The sequence below is a fragment of the Geospiza fortis genome, unplaced genomic scaffold (genome assembly GCF_000277835.1).
Source record: "Geospiza fortis unplaced genomic scaffold, GeoFor_1.0 scaffold164, whole genome shotgun sequence".
NCBI lineage: Eukaryota > Metazoa > Chordata > Aves > Passeriformes > Thraupidae > Geospiza > Geospiza fortis.
This window is the reverse complement of record NW_005054426.1, coordinates 2,209,290-2,224,356: the sequence shown is the minus strand read 5'-3', so window position 1 is coordinate 2,224,356 and position 15,067 is coordinate 2,209,290. Positions and strand designations below refer to the sequence as shown.

Genomic DNA, 15,067 nt, shown 5'->3' with positions numbered 1-15,067 from the left:
CGATCCAGGGAAAGGCAGCTGCTTTTCGTTTCAAAACCGGGAACAATGCCATGAAGACGGGATAAATGCGAGGAACACGGGAAGTCCGACCCCAAACAGCTTGGCAGACAAATTGCATGCATTCCCATACATACGAATCCAATGCATATAGAACATTAGTAAAAAATCCAAAGAACTTTGCCCATCGAAAAAAGTCATATAAATCTTTTGTCAACAGGAGAATTCCATCCTCCTTACCCCATTTTTGCCAGAGGGAAATTTGTCTCTCCTCTGACGGAGAGATATGGACCTCTGTTTCAGTGGGAAAATTCGTCCACTTTTCCAGCCACCACCATCGCAGGGCGGCATCTTCAGGAAGGGAAAACCCAATAGTACCTTCTGAGAGAATCCAGCACTCTCTGGCCAGCTCCTGTTCGAGGCTGTAAGGCTCTCTGGGCATCTTCCTGGAGGCTTCAAAAGGTCCTTTTTGTGGTCAGCCTTGCTGTGAACTCTGTCCAAATCTGGATCTTCGGTTCTTCAGCTCCTGGCTAAATCCACTTCTGTGGTCACCTGTGAGATGACCATCAATGCCACATATTCGGGGTTTACCCAAATGCAGCAATGCTCCTCTGGGGTCTCACCAAGTGATAAATGTCCTCAGAAACACGAGGGGTCACCAATTGTCGCCGGTTGGCCACAAGGTTTTCGGGGTGAAGGAAGAGACGAGATGGGCTCCATGATCAGAAGGCTTGATTTATTAAGTTATGATATAAACATCTATTATAACTATACTAAAAAGAAAATGAAAAGGAGAGTTTCCAGAAGCTGCTAGCTACCTAAGAATAGAAAGTAAAGAATGATCAACAAACCTTGCTCTCTCAGACTGTGTCCGAGAGAGCTCAGTTCCGGATTGGCCATTACCTCCAAACACTCAATCTGGGCCAATCCAGAACTGACCTGCTGCATTCCACAGAAGCAGATAACCTATTGTTTATGTCTGGGTGCTGGACTTCTCCAGGAAAAATCCTGAGAGAGGATTTTTCATAAAAGAAATGTCTGTGACAAAAGTACTTAAATGAAATAGAGGCCATACATTATTCATCTTCAGAGAAGAAAAATTTGGCAAGAACACATTCTTGGGAGAAAATTAAACTTTGGTACAGAACTGGAACTGACTATGCTATGTGAACTGGTGTTCACAGCACATTCAGGAGGAAAAAAAAGCTTAAATTTGCACAAGCTATAGGTGTGCATAAAAAACAAAACCAAAAAAACATTCAGTATACCTTTAGTACATCTTGTTTGCTTCTCTCCACTTTGTCTTGTAATTTCTTGAGTTGCTCAGGATTCAGTGCTGGATCAGCTTTGCTGTTTGTTTCTCTGGATATAGCCAGTTTCTCCTCCTTGCAGGCAGCATGGTAAGCTTTCTTTGCAGCTTCCACCTATAAAAGGGGTTTGAATCTTTGCATCTGGAACAGTCTACAGCAACCATAAAAACTTAGCCATAAAATCATGTTGCAACGAAGAAACGGTCAGATTTTGTTTTCAGGATGATTTTTCTTTTTTGGGGGAGAGGGGGAAATTGTTTTCATTTAGGCCAAAGAATGAACAACACATAAGAATCACCATAAGGAAATCATTGGAGCATTCTTTCACCATACAAGAAATGCCACTCACACAGCTTAGAGAAGTGTTGAACAGACTCAACAAAAGCTTTACAGAAAGTCCCCAACTAAACACTTCTCACTCATGCCCATATTCACCTGCTCCCCCTTCTTCTACCAACCTGTTATTTAAGAATAATGTTATATGAGAGGGGGGAAACCCACAAATACATTTTCCCTCATTTATTTGAGCAATTCATAACTTTCAATTGCATGAAATAAGATAGTGTTAAAATGATAGCTTAAATTTCACTTTTCCCAGATTTTCACTGAATTCACCAAGATTAGGAGAGACCAAGAGAAAAATATTTATTTTCAGAAGAGGACAGAAAGCAAGAGATCTTTAAGAGAAAGGAGGGTCCAGCAGAAAGAATAGGGAGTTTACTCCCTTATAGAGATTTAAAACATTAGTATATGATAACACAGGATATCTAATACATAATCTACTGCTGTACCTCTTTCAGCTTTTTTGCCCAGGGTTTCTGAGCTTTCCTAAATCCATCTTCTGCTTCTTTGGTTTCCTTAAATCCTCCCATCATTTGCTTATGAAAGGCTTCCTTCTGCCAGTTCTTGATTTTTTCAAAATCTTCATTCATCAGTGAACCTTTTACTTCTAGATGTAGTTCACTCACTTTTTCAGCTTCTGACATAAAAGCACACCAAGCCCTTTCTACTGTTCCATACTGTGGGCCTAAACACAACAAAAAGTGTCATTCTCAGAAACCATCACCCACATGGAACTTATATTCCCAAGAAACTACCTGAAACTATTGATTTATATTCACTTGTAAACAATGTTGATGCAAACCTAGAAAAGGGAACAATTTCTTTTCATATAAATTTAGAGTATTACAAACTTTTAAGCCAGAAAAAAATAATACTCATTTAGTCTGGAGTCCTCAGCCCTGTACCACAATTCTTAGTATTCCACGTATTCCACTGAACTGCCTTCAGTTTCTCAACATACTTTTTGAGGGGTGAATAACCATGGAAGGATAAACTATTCCAGAATATATCAAATAGCATCACCTTAGCCTTCCATTAGAGCAATGCCCAGGTCTTTAATTACCAGTTTTTCGCCACAGTCACTGCCCCCTTGTTATTCAGAATCCCTTTTCAAACTGTACTGGTAATTACTGAGAAACAGACAGTTCTCTAGAACATAACTCGGTACTGGAGTCAAGATTCATCTGCTTCAGCAAGAAGCAAGTGAACTTGGAAAAAAGCAGGGCTTTGCTTGGTTGGGTTTTAATCCAAAAAAGCTTGGTCATTTGTGACATTACTGAGCCTCTTGAAAAACTCCATTATAGGCTAAAACATACAGTATTTCTACTTTGTACTTACCAAACAAATATATATAAAAACATTTTTTTCTATTTGTGAAAGTTGTCAGAGTTCAAACTCAGCATTACCTTTCTCCACGAGTTGCTTCCACCTTTTAGCCCATTCTGTGAGCTGCTGAGCATAGACCTTCTCTATCCGTGCCCGTTCATGAATACAGTTCATGAGATCATTGCAAAGTCTGTGGCCATCATCAATTCGTTTTACTGTCCTTTTGTAATTTCCAACCTACCAAGAGACAAATACTTAATTTCTGCTTGAAAGCTCTGAAAACAAGATAAACCTTTAATTAACAGAAATACTGTAAACTAAGAGGAAGATAATACAGCAGGAAATAATCAATTATGGAATCAGGTTCATTTATCTTAAATCAATTAATCATAAAACCTAACTGAAACATTAAAATTAATCATAAATTAATCATAAAACCTAACTGCAACAATGCAGCAAAGGCTAAAAGTTGTTAATTTTAAAAGTGAAAGCTTTATTACATTTTATTAAGTCTGCAATGTAATTTTGGGCAGTCACCGCAATTGTTCTGCATTATTATTTCTTAGTAATGCTCTAGATAGTGAAGAAAATTAAGAGAAATAAGAGAGTATTCTTTCCCTCTTCAATATTCATTATCAAGTACCTAATACCTTAATTTTATGCTGTGTTTAGTCTTTCAGGATTAATAAAACTGCAGAGACATACAAAGGAGCATTGCAACATATCTATCAACCATAATAATAGTTTTTAAGAATGCAGTCACTGCTGAAAAACCAGATAGCAATTATTTCCAAAGTGTACTCTAGAATTTAATGTGGGAAGATACTGACAGCAACGATGTGGAATTACCACACTTAGAATTGTAAATACTAAAGGGAAAAAAAACCCCACAGTTGCTCATTGTACAACCGATAATAAAATGAGGACATGGAGCAAAACGTACACCATATAATGAACATCCATGATACAATTAACACTCCCCTTTCACTCTTGTGCACACAGCAATGTGGAATAACAAATCTAAATGTCTGAAAGGGAAGAAAGCCTTACACTGCTCCCAGAGTAACATTTCCACTGAATTCAAGGTCACTCAGGCTGGCTTTTGTAAACATTAAACAAGACCTAAGAACTCTGTTAAGAGAACTTGCACAGGCTATTAAATATTGCAGCCAGTTTCTTATCTGTCCAAACCACCTGACTGAAAAACAAAGATTAGCAGCAAGGCAGTAGATTAAATATTCAAATACTCAAAGTGTGTTAGTCATTTTTACATTTGAATCATATCTGCTTCACATCTGACAGAGAAAAACATCCAACTTTTAGGTTCACATTTATTCGGAATTTTGTCAGCAGACGCACATGCAAGCCATTTGTTTGAGAACAATGGTATACTCTTAAAAGGGGGGAAAAATCCCTATACTAAGTGCTGGATGAATAAATGACTATACTATAAATACAGACATATGCTAGGTCTTCTCATTAAATCTGGGGAAAAAATAAAATCAAAACCATTAATGATATGACAAAACCATTTCTCTTAGTGGCTCCAAAGAATTCATCTGAGCATGTTTTTTGGTTTAGACTAGATCCATTTCAACAGATCAAAGGAATTTAGTTAGCATCTAAGTAAGGCATTAGCTAGCAGTCACTGATTTGTCTAATCAAATGCATACACACCCCCCCTGCCCATTTAAACATAAGCCACAATATAACTGAAGATAAGAAGCTATCAGAGAGAGTCAATGCATCCATGTCAACTGATTGCATCTATTACCAAGAAAGCATGAAAAATAACCTTCTATTTTCAGGAGAAATGGAAATGGAGAAGTAGGCAGTTATATATGCAATCAAAATGTTAAGGGAATTAAATACCTCCAAGAACATCTACAGTCTTTGTAATGAAAGACAAATCATTCATCTGCTCAGAATTACTCCAGCTGTAGGTTCACAATCAAGCAGACTTTCAAAACAGGTTATGTTAACTTGGCACAACTACTGAAGCCTTATATTAGCATCAATTTGTGTCTCCAGTTATGTGCCCAGGGATTTATGTCTGTAGCACGAACATTTCCTTTCATAAATTCTCACTATTAAATTAGCATTTTAAATGGTAATATTGAATGACAGCTGGCTGCCTTGTGGTATATTTAATCCTTTCATTCTGAGCAAACTCTAACCTCATGGTAACATCAAGCAGTTGCCAAATTTCAGGCAGATATTCAGAGAACTGAACTGAGTTTACCTGTGACCATTCACTGCTATCACATAAGGGCACCTTTAAAGAGCTGCATGCACACCACAGATAATTCACCCACCACCTCGTCCTCCTCCTCACAGGAGCACTGAAGGAACTCAGCATCACCGTTTAGAATCAGTATAAAGAGGAACAAGGCCCACAATACTAGAAAATAACCTGGTATTGCAAAGAAAGCCTTTTACACTGAAATTTGCCCTATCAGGAATGCTAGAATTTTGGAAATATGCCATTTTTTCTGTGTTCCATGACAGAGAACATAAGTTATATAACTTGGCATATAACATTTTGAAAACCTAGTGGCTTCTTTTAAAAATTGCATTTTAAGTTAGGGACACTGCAATGAGACATTTTAGAGATGTGGAATGTGCAGCTTGTCACTGTAGGACATAAGATTTGAGACACAAGGTCCTTAGGCCACAGAGCCAAGTAAAGGGAAAATAATTTCAGTCTTTAGGTTGCCAAGGAACTACTAGATTAACTGTAGAGAAGTTAAAACAATAAATAAAAAATCTAGAAGCACACTCAAGACACCCTGAACTCTGAAAAACATTATCTTATACATTGTTTATTCAAGACTCTTCTCTCCAATTTCTGAGGCAAATGGTAAATTCTGCAAGACTTCCCCCTTCCCCTTCACAAGAAGTATTTGAGCAAATTAAAAATGAAGAATTCTTTTATTTGTAGCAACTCATCAGGAACAACACAAACAAAAAAAATCCTTTGCTTCTTTGTTTCAGCCAGAGCCATTTTACATAATACCTGGCAATTTTCACACTTCTCAATTAGCCCTGTACAGTACATGAACATACATGATTTTGCTAGTTAGAATAATTTCCTGATCATTCTGAGCATTGCACTATTTCTTGCTAAACAGACAGCAGACAACTAAGATATGAATGAAGTTATGACATGAAGTTCTAAGTCTTCACATCCTACACATAAAATATTTGTTTCAGAAAAGTAACTTGTAAGACTACAAACTTTCTTACCATTTCAAGTAGAACAATAGATATTTAAAAACTATAGCCCGCTTTCATTTTAGCATAAACAATACATCCATCTGAAAGAGATAGTTTATTACATGATATCAAATTCACTTGCTGTTTACCCTTAGTTGTCAGAAACACTTTAAAAGGAAATAATCAAGAGTTTACTTCTTAAAAATACCATTATAATGGTCACTTTTTGGATGCAATCAGTCCATTCTGGGAAAATTGTGATTCATAGTTTTGAGTCATTCTTTCTACCTGTGCTAATTTGAATTAACCATCAGTTTTAACCCTTTTCCACTGCAAAAAAAAAAAAAAACACCAAAAAACCCAAAACTGAGTTTTGCTAATAAATCTCAGTTGATCCTATTTTGCCCCATTTATCTCTTACAGGCACTCTAGATGCTGTCAGGTCTCCATGTAGCTTAACCAAGAAAGCATTCCTTCTGATTTTATAACTTCCTCTCAGGCATGAGCACAGCAATGTCACCTCAAATCCTCTGCCAAATCGAAGATTTAGGGAATCTGTAAGGTCCAGAAAAAACCCCAGAGGCACCCTCTGATCATCCTATAGTTGGCAGTGCAGGCAGCTTGCCTTTTACCAAGGGAGCCAAGCACTGCCACTGATAGGATCTTGAGTGGGAATTTATCTAAGAGTTGGCAACTTCATTATTCTACAATTTCACAGCACTAAACACAAAGGGAGAGTCTTAAATTATGTAGGCTCCTTCACCTCAACTGTTAGACTCTGTTTTTTATTTTAAGGCATATTCATAGAGCAGCACAAAAGCCTAGAGTGTTAAACACACCTTGCAGGTTTTTCTGGTACACTGAGAGAAAAAAGAAGAGTATTTTCATTTGTTAACTGCCCAGAAGGTGGCAAACATTCAGCTATTGCTAAACCTATTACTGTTAGGTAATTTCAGCACACCACGACAAACATTATACCACAAATACTTCAGGAGTCTCAAATGCCTGAAGATAGATTTGCCAACTCTTTTTCCAAGCTTGCAGAGCTTATTCATAACAAATCAGCCTTTATGAACTGGAACCATTAAAAGAAATGCAACAAGGTATTTTTAGGGACAAATACTCCTAGGTATGAAACGGAATAATAAGCTTTAAAGGTTCATAGTCAAACCCACACATACCAATGGCCAACACAGGGACACACACTATTTCCAGCATTCCATTTAACCGTGAGGAAAATTTCTTTCCAGCTACGTCAAACGGGAAGTGTCCAAACATTTCAACCAGCTTAAACATCTACAACCACTGTGTGGTTTTTGTAAATAAGAATAATTATCTTGGTGCATAATTAGCACACACAGTCCAAGTACCTATGAGCATTATTATCTCTGAGTAAGTTTAAGTTTATGCATACAAATTCACCCCTGGTTACAAGAAAAATCCTGAGGAAGCTCTTAAACACACAAAATCTTAAGCCAAACACACCAGTAAAGCAAACACTGGCAACATAAATGAAAAACATTCCATTGCTCAAAGTTAGGAGGAGATTTAAAAAACAACTATGTGACAGGAATCCACTATTGCAGAATCCAAATATTTTTATCCAGAATGTTGCATTTGGGTCTTGCTTTGGTTGGTTGGGGTTTTTGTTTTGGTTAGGAGATTTTTAGTTGTTTGTTCGTTGGTTTTTTATGTAGTTAGGAGGGGGCAGGGGACAATGGCAATGCAAACAGAGGCTAAATTTAATTCATCCATACTACACAGGGGATCAACTTCTACTTTGAGAGGTTGAAAGTCTTATATTGCTAATGGATTGTCAGCAAATCCTTCAGAATGCAACAAAAGCCCTGTGTTCAGCACTTCAGAATGCACACCAGGTCCTGTCCTCCAAGGGAATCACTCACAGGGCTAAAATAATCCCAGCTGCAGGTTTAGCAGCTGTTCAGTGACTATTTCTGTTTGGGTAAGTAGGTGTTTGAAACACCCCTGCAATAAATGGGCTCCATGCTGCTGATGTTAGCAGAAAGTCAGGGAGATAAGGAAACACACAGTCTGTGAGGGACCTAAAGCTCATTTAAAGTAAGTGCCTCCACAGGCAGGGGAGCTGCTCCTTTTGATGTCTTACCTTGCAAGATATGCATACACTTCCACTTTGATCTCTAGGAACACTCACTCATTGGCTTTCTTACCTTCACAGGTATGTAACTGAACAAGAGCATTGGTCTCATCTTGCCCAAGGTGTTTTTCTTTTAATAGATCCCTGATAGTGACTGCCAGCATAAGACTGGAGCTTAATAAACAGAAAGCAAACTTTATGATGCATTTTGTTAATTATTAATATACCAAATTCCTTCATAGACATTCCAAACTACTCCAGCAGGACAAGGCCAATAGGTCTCATGCCCACTTCTCATGTTTAACTAAAGCAGCACAATGTTGGAACTAACCAGTTTTTGGACTGGTCTATTTTTGGATGCAGAAAGTGCCCTAGATGATTATGATGCATTTACAGCAGTCATGCAAATGCTTAAACACCATATGATAGCTGAGAAAGAAACAGAAAGGCTTTCAAACTGTACCTTTTCCACTTTCCCTTGGAAAACCTGCTGCCACCCGCTTCAGGCAATCAGCAACAATCTTTGATTACCCAGAGCACATCATCCTTGTCAGCCAATCAAAACAGATGAAGGAATCCCTTCTTGGAGCATATCAACATATTCCTCAGTCTCTAGGATTTCCACACCCAGAGAGAGTCATGAGCTTAACCAGACACACCAAGGTACATTGAGGCTTGACAGAAAAATAAATTAGGAGAGTGAAATTTCCATCTCTTAGGCAATTTAAGACACTACTACAACTGAAACTTTGATGAAATTCTCCAGTGCTATTGTGAGAATTACCCTTCAGAAAGTCTTTTCTTCATGTTTTGCAATTCTTTGTTCTCTAAGCAAGCTATATTAAAACACATACAAAATTCTCTGACTCCTAAAGTACTTTTATTGACTAAACACCTAAAGAAATTAAAGAAGAAAAGGATTTGTTCTACTGAAAAAGATTTGTCATCCTGCTAGAAGACAAAAAGCCTTAAAGTAGTATCTTGGTTTTACCCAATACAAAAAAACCCTTCCATTTAATTAAGAAAGGTGCTGCTATTTCTTTGGCACACTTAACGAACACGTATAATTCTGAAAGCTTGTTTTTTCACTCACATCAGCTGTTCTGATACAAGATACTACCCCTGCCTAAGCCTTGACCTACCCATATTTTTTGACTGCCAGATCTACAGTAAGCCATCACCATGAACACAAGTTCAAACAGCAACTTCTCCAATTCCCTTTCAACAAGACAGCAATTTCCCAACCACAAATCAGAACCTGATAACAATATCTATGTTGTAATAAAAACTATTAACCTTTAGAGGAAACAAGTTACTATTTGTATTGTATTTCCAGCACTGAACTTAACTCTATGTGCCAGAACTGGAAATTTCCATGAACAGTATTGAAATAGCAACTTAATAAAAAAGTTTAACAGATGAAGTAACCTGTATTGAACTGCTCCATGGACAGTCTGAGGATATGCAACCAGACAAGGTTAGAGTAGCAAATCTACTACCAGGCAACTACAGACTCCAGATTTACATTTTTTAGTAAGAAACCATAGCAAAGGCAGTGACAGTTCCAAAAGAATCCAAAGCCTTCTAGAGTCAGCAAACTGATAGAGAACAAAGTGTTTCACATCCTAAAGACAATGAAATTTCTGTCAATGGCAATGGCTAAAGTTTTGAAGGTCACTTATCAACATTTTATTAGGTACAGTTCTCATCAGCTCAACAGAACAACCAACTTTCAACAACTGAAAATGTTTTAGTTTCAACAGATATACAGTGAGCAAAAAACAGCTTTGACAGTCAGTTTTTCAGCTAGGTCCCACAGCCAGCCACCTCACTCTTTCCAAAATGCCTTTAAGAAAAAGATGGACTTCGCAGCACAGTTCAAAGGTAAATACATCTGAGCTATTTTGGAGTGTGAGGGAACAAACTTGAAAGCTCACCCTGCCAGACTGACACTTCTGTGCCACAGCCAAGTTCAAATACATTCACTGCTTGGCAGCTGTGGCACTAAAACATATCAACAAATGTGGCTTTTAACAAACTGCAAGCTGACTTTAAAAACAAAGAAAAAACGTACTGTGTCAAAAATCTTGAAAAACCTCTAACAAGAGTTTAAATATCAGAATCTGTAGTAACAAAACAACTTCTGAACTGATTAGGAGTTCTTTACTTCCTATGACCTGAGGCATAAAGCACTCAGCTGGCACTCCAGAGGCACCACAGCTTTTCTAATCAAATCAAACAGAACACATTGATCAAAGCTGTTTAACCCTTTTGAGAAAGATTAAGACCAGAATTCAAAGTTGCAGTCTTCAGAAAAAAACCAACCAATTCAGAACATATAAAAAAGGATGGGTTTTCGACTAAATAGCAGTCAAATTTAGTTTGGGTAGATGACTCCAAACGAGAAGTATCATGGGATGGCTTGGGTTGGAAGGGATGTTAAAGATCATCCAGTTCTACCCCCTGCCATGGGCAGGGACACCATCCACTATCCCAGCTTGCTCAGAGCCCCATGCAACCTGGCCTTGGACACTGCCAGGGATGAGACACAGCTCCTCTGGGCAACCTGTTGCCCAGGTTCTTCCTCACAGGGAAGAATTTCTTCCTGATATCCAATCTAAACCTGCTCTCTGTCAGTGTGAAGCCATTGCCCCTTGTCCTGTCATTCCAGGCCCTTGTCAAGAGTCTCTCTCCATCTTTCCTGTGGGCTCCCTTCAGGCACTGCAAGGCCACAATGAGGTCACCCCAAAGCCTTCTCTTCTCCAGGCTGAACAATCCCAATTCCCTCAGCCTTTCCTCCTAGCAGAGCTGCTCCATCCCTCTGATCCCCTTGGTGCCCCTGCTCTGGCCTGGCTCCAGCAGCTCCCTGTCCTTCCTGTGCTGGGCCCAGGGCTGGATGCAGCCCTGCAGGGGGGGCTCAGCAGAGAGGGGCAGAGGGGCAGAATCCCCCCTGCCCTGCTGCCCTGGGGCTCTGGGTGCAGCCCAGCACAGGGGGGCTCTGGGTTGGGGCAGGGCCAGCTCTCACCCACAGCTCTCACCCACCCAAGTCCTTCTGCCAGGGCTGCTCCCTCTGCTCATCCCCTGCCTGGATCCATCACACTCAGGGATGTGCCCAAGACGGGCAGCACCAGCACTTGGTCTGGTGAAACCTCATGAGATTCCCATGGGCCACTGCTCAAGCTTGTCCAGGTCCCTTTGGATTGTCACTGCACCTTCAGCTTGGTGTCATTTGCAAAGCTGCCAAAGGTGCCCTTGATCCCTCTATGCCATTAATGAAGATATTAAATACTGGTCCCAGTATGGACCCCTGAGGGACACCACTTGTAACCAATGTCCCTTGGGATTCTGAGCCACGGATTGCTTCCCTCTGGATGCAACCACCCAACTAATTCCTTTTCCATCCAGCAATCCACTCACAGAATCCATGTCTCCCCAACTTGGGGAGAAGGATGTTGTGGGGGACCATGCCAAAGGCTTTACAGCAATCCACATAAATGACACTTGTACCCTTTCTCTTGCCCACTGATGGAGCTGCTCCACTGGAAAAGGCCACAAGGTTGCTCATGCAAGATTTGCCCTTGGTTGTTTCAAATCACCTCCCTGTCCTCCTTGTGCCTTATCAGAGCTTCTAAGAGAGTCTGTCCTATGATCTTCCCAGGCACAAAGGTGAGTTTGACAGGTCAGTAGTTACCAGAGTCCTCTTTCTTACCCCTTTTAAAGCCAGGTACAATGTTTCACTCCTTCCTGTCACCTGGAATTTCACCTGATTGCCATAGCTTTCCAAGCACCATTTTAACAAGACAATCTTTGTGGTTATACATCAAAAAAGAGAAAGCACAAAAAAACCTATAAAGAAACCAACGGATTGCTAAACAGAAGTCTAACATTTCCTTATCCAAGGATAAAGAAAGGTATGCTCATGCACTACACATTAGTCTATTCACATTGCTTATGAAACAGACTGCAGTCCTGACCTTTTGGAAAGAATACACAGACAAGTCCAAGGAAACAAACTTAAGTAGTGATATTTACAAAATGATGTAAAATAAGTCGCCAATAGCACAAACACAAATAAGCCACCTATAATAAGCACCAAATACATTTAAACAAACCTTCATGAAGGCCTTCATTTAAGGTAATTGCCATTTCTGATCATTCTTTATTGGATTTAATTCTTTGAGTTCAAATTTGTCCAAACATAATCATCCTAGTTTACAGAAAATGCCATTCTTACTCACTCAGCTTTTATGCTTCCAGACATGATTATCTGATGGAAGACAACAGCTTGGTACAGAACAGCCAGCCAGAAATCATGTTCTTCTGCCAAGTATACGATACGCAACACACATCAAAATATCCCTCCAGAATTCTTTTTTCCTGCCTGCCTCCTCATTTTATTTTGAAACACTTCTAACAAGCAAGCCTGCTGAGGAAGTTGCCTCAGCATAAAACAAACCACACAGTAAAACTGAGGTTGGAAGGACCCTCTGGAGATCAGGTAGCCCAATCCCCTGCTCAAAGCAGGCGCGATAGCTCAGATTGTTCAGGATCACAGCCAGTTGAGAGACACCTCCAAGAGCAGTAGTTCTCAGGGTTCTTCTTTCTACCCCTTTTAAAGCCAGGTACAATGTTTAACTCTTTCCTGTCACCTGGAATTTCACCTGATTGCCATGACTTTCCAATTATCATTTTAACAAGAACAATCTTTGTGGTTATACATCAAATGGTCCCACAGCCTGTCTGCAGTCATCCTACAGAGCACCCTTACAACAAAATGGGTCAAGGCTTAAAATACAGTGACTTTAAAAGAATTTCTTTATAAATGAGACAGATATATTTAATATAATTGTAATCATCTCCTCAAAAAACTGTACTCAACAGACCCTCACTAGCATTAGGCCTTTTAGAGAATATACTGAAAAAACATGGGAGATCTGCATCAAAATGTAATATGCTGTCACCACAAACAGCACAGTTTAGCAGTCTAGAAAAGCTTACATTTCAAAGGAAGTACAATATCAAGTCACCAAAACCAAGCTGTGTAACATTGGTCTCTGGTAAATTCAGACAGGTTCCCCCAAGCCATTTTCATGTTTGCTATAGTTCAAACTCAAAAGACCTCCCTCTCAAAATGGCAGAAGTTTGTCCTACTGAATACAGCTAATTTGGACAGTGTACTTACCTCCAACTGCGTCAGTATTGACACTGCCAAACCTTTCTTTTTACTCAAAGAAAAAGACTTGTTTTTGTAAAAGTATTTCTGCTTTATGAATTTTCCTTTCTTCAGGAAAGGAAATTATCACAGCATCTGAAAGTCTCTGTCAGATTGGCACAGTACAAATTGCTGATATTACAAAGTACTTCATATTCTCTTTCTGTATGTATGCTTTTACACTGAGATAAGAATAACTTGTCTCAAGAAAGTTTATACTTCTATCTAGATACAAACAGGAGTCAGGCAGTACATCCACACAGTATCTTACTTTTGTAATTTATGTATACTTACAGTAGCTTGGAACAGTTACTTCAGATTTAACACTGATCATTTAAAAAGCTACTCACATAAGGCCTTCCTTGACAATAAAAACTGACAAAGGTTCAGTTCTGAATTTCATACCATACCCAAGTGGGTGATCCTCAAGTTTGTGCCCATTAAAGCCCTCAAAAGAAACAGGTCAAAGTCCAAAAGGTAATTTTTACCCTGAAGGCTATTTCTGCAGATCACAATAACCAATGTGTCTTGTATTGCAGCTCTCTCCACAACTTACAGTGCACAAAAATCAGATTTTCTACGATACAAGTAAAAAATAAAATCAAAATATTGAACAGAACATTTGGATTACCTCCCAGAAGCTATCACTAGAAACTTCTACTCCAACGGAATCATCATATGAGCCAGACATTGTTATATATGAAGAGCTTGTAAGTATTCAGAGCTTAAACACCTTCAGAATCTGTAAAAAATAAGGAAAAATATTATGAGCATTATTAATGGAGTTTTGAATTATGAAAAAAAATTATCGTAAGCAACTTCATTCAGTATTTTGATATCTAGAGATGCCAAAGGTAACCACACAGGGCATTTTGGAACAGAAAACTTCTACCACAGTTTGTAGCTCTTATCCTGACATTGGCTGTCCAGAAAACACTCAATGCATCTGCTTATATCACATTTCACTAGACTCTTGAGTTCATTTAATGATAATTTAATGATAAAATATCATTTAATGATAAAATTTCCTATCATAAACAAAAGATTGAGCAGCGAGATGCTTACTCATTAACTATTCCACTTTCAATGCATTCCTACAAGACAATCAGCTGACCTTTGCTTCTGCAACAGTAACCTGCACTGAGTCCTATTCCTTTTCCACTGGAAATCTGTAACACAATGAAACCCACCAAAAATATTTAAGGCCAAAATTTGTTGATTTAAAGAAAAATAAATGTCTTCTTGTCATTGTTCTATTTTAGCAAAACAAACAAACAGAAAACCCAACAGCCCCAAATTCTGAGCTTTATTAGAAATAAGTCATTGCTTTAACAATTCAGGCATTTTCACTTTATAGACACAGCTGCAGTGAAGAAAAATATAATCTATCCTCATCAAAGCAGATGACTTTATGAATGAATAGGTATGAAAAAGGTTAGGGTTACCCTAAGCTAACACGTAAGATTAACATCAAAAACATTACTGAGACAAAAATCCAGGCATTTGCATCCACAAATGCAGTTTGTGGGCTGGAGACCAAGAGATAGG

General features: G+C 38.8%; 1 protein-coding gene across 5 annotated transcripts in view; it reads right to left on the bottom strand.

Moving 5' to 3' along the window:
• Positions 1-14,268, bottom strand: part of PACSIN2 (protein kinase C and casein kinase substrate in neurons 2) — a 31,269-nt gene extending 17,001 nt beyond the window's left edge. For 4 of the 5 annotated variants that reach the window (XM_014309413.2, XM_031061795.1, XM_031061797.1 and 1 more), the window contains exons 1-4: positions 14,151-14,266; positions 3,056-3,212; positions 2,099-2,334; positions 1,266-1,421 (exon numbers count right to left, since the gene is read on the bottom strand). In XM_014309413.2, coding sequence (XP_014164888.1) covers positions 1,266-1,421; positions 2,099-2,334; positions 3,056-3,212; positions 14,151-14,210 — 609 coding nt within the window. In that variant the 5' untranslated portion in view covers positions 14,211-14,266. Of the gene's footprint in view, positions 1-1,265; positions 1,422-2,098; positions 2,335-3,055; positions 3,213-14,150 lie in introns of all 5 variants that reach the window. The other variant, XM_005426864.2, reaches the window with a different exon arrangement.
• Between the last annotated feature and the right edge of the window lie 799 nt (positions 14,269-15,067).